Here is a 4848-nt window from a genome sequence, read left to right as displayed (position 1 = left end):
AAATGTTTTTTTTTTTTGCTATTTTCTTTTATGTTGTCAGATTTGTGCACATATTTTATTTTTTTCTCTTGGAAATTGTTGCTTGGGGCCATAGTGGCCTAACTTGATCTTTTATATTATTATGTATTCCAGTTTTCCAATTATGATTGTTTTATGAGATTTCATTCGGGTAACAAGCATTGGGAAAATTTTGTAGGAAGTGTGGGACTCATAGTTATGAAGACCATCAGGGTGTTGTAGCTGGGGTAGAACAAGATATACATAGTTTTTTCAATAAACGTAAGCAAAAATTTGTGATCTCGGAATTATAAATCATCTATTTGACCGGTAAAATCAGCTTTCGTTTTTATATGTTACCTATCAATCAAAATATACTTGCAAATTATTATATTATCCTTTCGTTATAAAAGTATTAGTTCATTATTAAAGTAAACTTACTGATTATTGACTAAAGGGGTGCTGACTTATTTTTTTGAGGGGCAAAAGTTCTTTTACAAAATGTCAAAGTTTTTCTGACTTTTCCAAAAAATCAATTTTTCTTATATCAAAATTCAAAAGTAGCTTCTAAAATCATTTTACCAAACGTCTTTTACATTTTATTTTTTCCAAAAAGAACTTTTGTCTCTAAAAAAGATAAGCCAAATATCCTCGTTTTGGACGTTATGGAAGCTAGTATTTGTTAGAGAGTAGTTAGTTTTTAATCATGGTTAAGCAAGTTAACCAGCGCTGTTAGTATTCAGTTAGATTTACGTTAGCTTCCAATGCGTAGTTAGTCTTTGTATATATTTGACTAGTTTTACAGATGAATGAGATAACGAATATTTCATCTTATTCATTCCATTTCTCTTTTACTTCGATATTACTGGTTTTATAAAAACGTGTATTCCTCTTGTTTTATGTTTCTAAAATCAGAAAATATGTTTTGCACATAGCGAACAAAACGAAACATGTCAGGTGAGGTGCCGCCGGAGTGCGATCGACTTCACCGGGCGTTGCTGCAGTGCCATCAACGAGTCCCTAGTGGTCCATCTCGTGAAGCGGCCTGCCGCCACCTCAATCGTTCCCTTGCTGAATGCATGATTGCATTCATCTGCCCTGATGAGTCATCGGCCGTAAAGACCCTTTGTCGCAATAAAGGGACTTCTCTCAAGCGGTCTCAGTGCCAACAAGCCCAGATCTCTCTCGCTGCTTGCATCTCTTTTCATCAAGATCCATCCTAACATATCAAAGCCCTAATCCCAAATTTTTGCTTCTCATTCTTCGCTAGGTCAGTGGTTCATCCTCGGTTGAAAAAGAGGAAAAAAATTTTAGCTATTTCCCTAATTTTGTAAGTATTCTCTGCACTCCGTTTGGTTATCCATATATCAATCTTTTGTGATTGAATGATTTACACTGCTGCAATAGAACCACAATTAGGGGCCACCACTATTAGGGCTGGTCAGATACTCGTGATCTTTCCCTTGATCTTTCCTGAATTCCAGATGCTATAATGATATTGAAATCTTAATTTTTTGATGTAACGTTCTAAATTATAACTAGGCATGAGCGCAAGTGGTAGTTTGAGTTTATCATTGTGCTAATTTATTATATTCTAAGTTTATTGATGTAAATTGAGATAATGTATACGACAATGATCTTTTCCTTGTTGATGAAATAAGATAATGATCCCTGTGATTCAGTCGTTTATCAGCAAATCTTTCCATCTTTTAGTATAGCTACAACTCATGTTTGATTCAGTGCATCTCATTAGCCCAAAAGACTCCTCATACATTAAATGAGTTAAAAAAAGGACAAAATAGAATATAAAAAGATCAAAGGTGAGATTGCTTATCTTTTTCATAGACTTTTTAACAACTTACTTTTCTATATTCATTTTTAAATGCAAGGTACTTTCATTTTCTTAAATTTTCCTGATGAATTTTGATGGCGGAAACTGTGTTGTACATATAATTGTTTTCTTTGGAATGACATCAAACAAGTTAGAATCCATTTGTAGGTTTGTGATTTTGTTTTATTTTTGGTGATTAATTTGCTTTAATCAATCTTCAAAAGTGTGAATGTTGTTTTATTAGGTGTAACGCTATGCTATAATAGAGAATTAAAGAAAGTATGTTGTTTTAGGTTGTATTGCTTTTAAGGTTTGATGCAATAAATAACATTGTACTTTTATTTATCTAAGTTTTGGGGACAAATCTTTTTAAAATGTTCATGAATTTTAAATTTGTCTTAAAGTTGAAAATTGAGTTAGAGAAGTGTTATATGTCGACTGAATAATCCACCCAAGTTGAATAAGGTTTGGTTTAATCTGTTTCCAGCTATAACTAGGATATCTTCAAATTTACAGGAAAATTTTAACATTAAAAAAGTATGTGTATATGCCTGTATGTGTTACTGTGTGAGTGTATGTATGTATGTATGTATGTGATTTCTTTCATCATTGTTTCTATGTACAACAATTGTGTTTTTTACTTTTTATATAGTCAAATAGTCTAAAACACGTTTCTTTATAGCTTTAGTGTCTCCATCAAATAGTCTAGACCAATTTAATGAGGGACCGTTTTTGCCTTTTTGGGTTTTCCTACATTACGGATCTTTTATTAGATATCATCAAAGTATTCCTAATTAAAACAATGTACTTTCTAAAAGGATCATTTATGCATATGAATGTTTCTTAATTACAACAATGTACTTTCGTAAAGGATCATTTTTGTAATTACTATTTGATTCATTACCATTTTTGTATGATACATGGACCATTTATGTATATTTTTTTTAAATATACAATGACCATTTTGCTATATCAAGCTTCTTACATGAATGATTTATTCATTAATATTTCTATTTTCTGGTCTAAGTATTAATATTAATGGATACAAAAGAGATCACGCTCATTAGCCTAATAGTAGAGAAGGACTAAAGTTATTAATATTACATAAAGAGGTTATAACATTAATATACATGATCTGTTGAATTTTATTGAGAAACTCATCCGACTTTGATACAATGAAACCAAAATATTAAACGTGAATAATATAAACACGTGTTGATTACGAATACACAAGGATGTAAAATGAACAAGACCGGAACCGAAAGAACCAAAAACCGATTAAGGAGTAAATGGGGAACCGAGAGCTGGACTGAATACGACTAACCGGTTCGGTTCAGTTTTACTAGGAAATGTGTTATATAAGAAGGTGTTTGGTACCGGAACCGGCCCGAACCGTACCGAAACCGAAAATTGAAATTGTTGAATTGGGGAAAGCGGAAATCGGACCAAACCACTTTCCAGCAAGTTCTGGTTCGATTATTTGGTTAACAACCTTCCACTTTAAGGATTTAATCCATTAAGTCCAGAAGCTCCAAATCTCATATCTGAATTACACAATGGTCTTAATGGATAAAGTTTCCAACTTTATCCATTCCAATTAGTTAATCAAGCAAGATCTTAAACCCTAAGTGTAATACCCCGCTTTCACATTCCAATAAAATTCAATATAAACCATTGTTTATAAAATTCGAAGTAGAGATATATTACTTTTAGCCAAAGTTATCACACCCTCGGCCGGCGGCGGAATCACTGGGAAGCGCGACATTAGGACGTTGGATCACAAATATTGAACATACATTGAACAATACAAAACAAGATGTGACATAAATATTACTTCCATTATAAAATAACATTACATCGAGACATATCTGGAAGTACTATTACATTAACAATTCTAATGCAAAATGTGTTTTAACAGTTAGGCATAAAGATAAACGCTAACGGGCTTCTGGTACTTTCATCGATCATTCGTTGCTTCAGGGTGTACTAGGAATACATGTAATTTTGTATGGGTCGACGTAATGTTGGTGAATTCACAAGTTTTATATCTTAAAATGTTTTGTAGGATTTTACTATATAATAGATTATATGCACTATTATTATCCTAAACTCGCATCCATGAGTTAGTTAGGAACTCCTTATAGTGGGTATTGCCCTTCCAAAGGTAGGTTAACAGGGTATCATCCTATCCAACCTATTTAACTATATGATCATGACTTTCCTTTTGTCTAATGTTCTTAGTATTATTACATATAATTGTATGTATTGCTTATCAAATTAAGGCGCGATAGACAATGTTAACATGAGTTCCTCATAATTGTTATCCGGATCTAACTAATACCATGTATGATGATTTTATAATCGTTATGATTTTATACAAATAATAAATATCTCGTACAGGTTCTAATTTTGGCCTTCTCTGTCTCAAATTCTTGCTTTGAGTAGTACTATGTTTCTCCTTTTGGTGACTTCTCCCAAAAGTCGATTGTTCTCATCGTAGTTTTTGACGTTGTAACTTTGTGTGCGCGGTTGATTTTTAAATTTTACAAAATCATATCTAATTCATACAGAGTCAGATTTTCCTAAATTTTATATTTCCAGGACCGCGTCGACGTGTACTTTCTAAATTATATATATATATATATATATATATATATATATATATATATATATATATATATATATATATATATATGCTTTGGCTAATTATGAAATGTGACGCCTTATATTTCTATCCTAGATTGACTAATATTTAGTCTAGTACATTTGTCATGTTAACGATCACTGATAATTTTCAGAATTTGTCACAAAAGTAATCATCATAAACCTGTAGGAAACACCAATATGAATTTTGTAGATATATAGAACGTTAGAATCTGACTTTGTATGGAGAAGTTATGACTGTTTGAAGTTTTGCGTTCAATCTTATACAAACAAAGTGCGTCGGAAATTATGAATCAGGGATAGATTACTTATTAGCCTAAGTAATCTAAACGAAATTCATAGTAATCATAAAAGTG

At 31.8% G+C, this 4848-nt stretch overlaps 1 protein-coding gene across 1 annotated transcript; it reads left to right on the top strand.

The window, feature by feature from the left end:
* The first annotated feature begins 829 nt into the window (after window positions 1-829).
* LOC111891082 (uncharacterized) lies at window positions 830-1686 on the top strand. The gene has a single exon (XM_023887170.3). The coding sequence runs from the start codon at window positions 948-950 to the stop codon at window positions 1218-1220; it is 273 nt and encodes a 90-aa protein (XP_023742938.1). The 5' UTR covers window positions 830-947; the 3' UTR covers window positions 1221-1686.
* Window positions 1687-4848: the final 3162 nt, after the last annotated feature.

This window comes from Lactuca sativa, chromosome 5 (assembly GCF_002870075.4).
Source record: "Lactuca sativa cultivar Salinas chromosome 5, Lsat_Salinas_v11, whole genome shotgun sequence".
Lineage (NCBI taxonomy): Eukaryota > Viridiplantae > Streptophyta > Magnoliopsida > Asterales > Asteraceae > Lactuca > Lactuca sativa.
The sequence above is the reverse complement of the archived record's forward strand: the minus strand, read 5'-3'. Positions and strand labels throughout refer to the sequence as shown.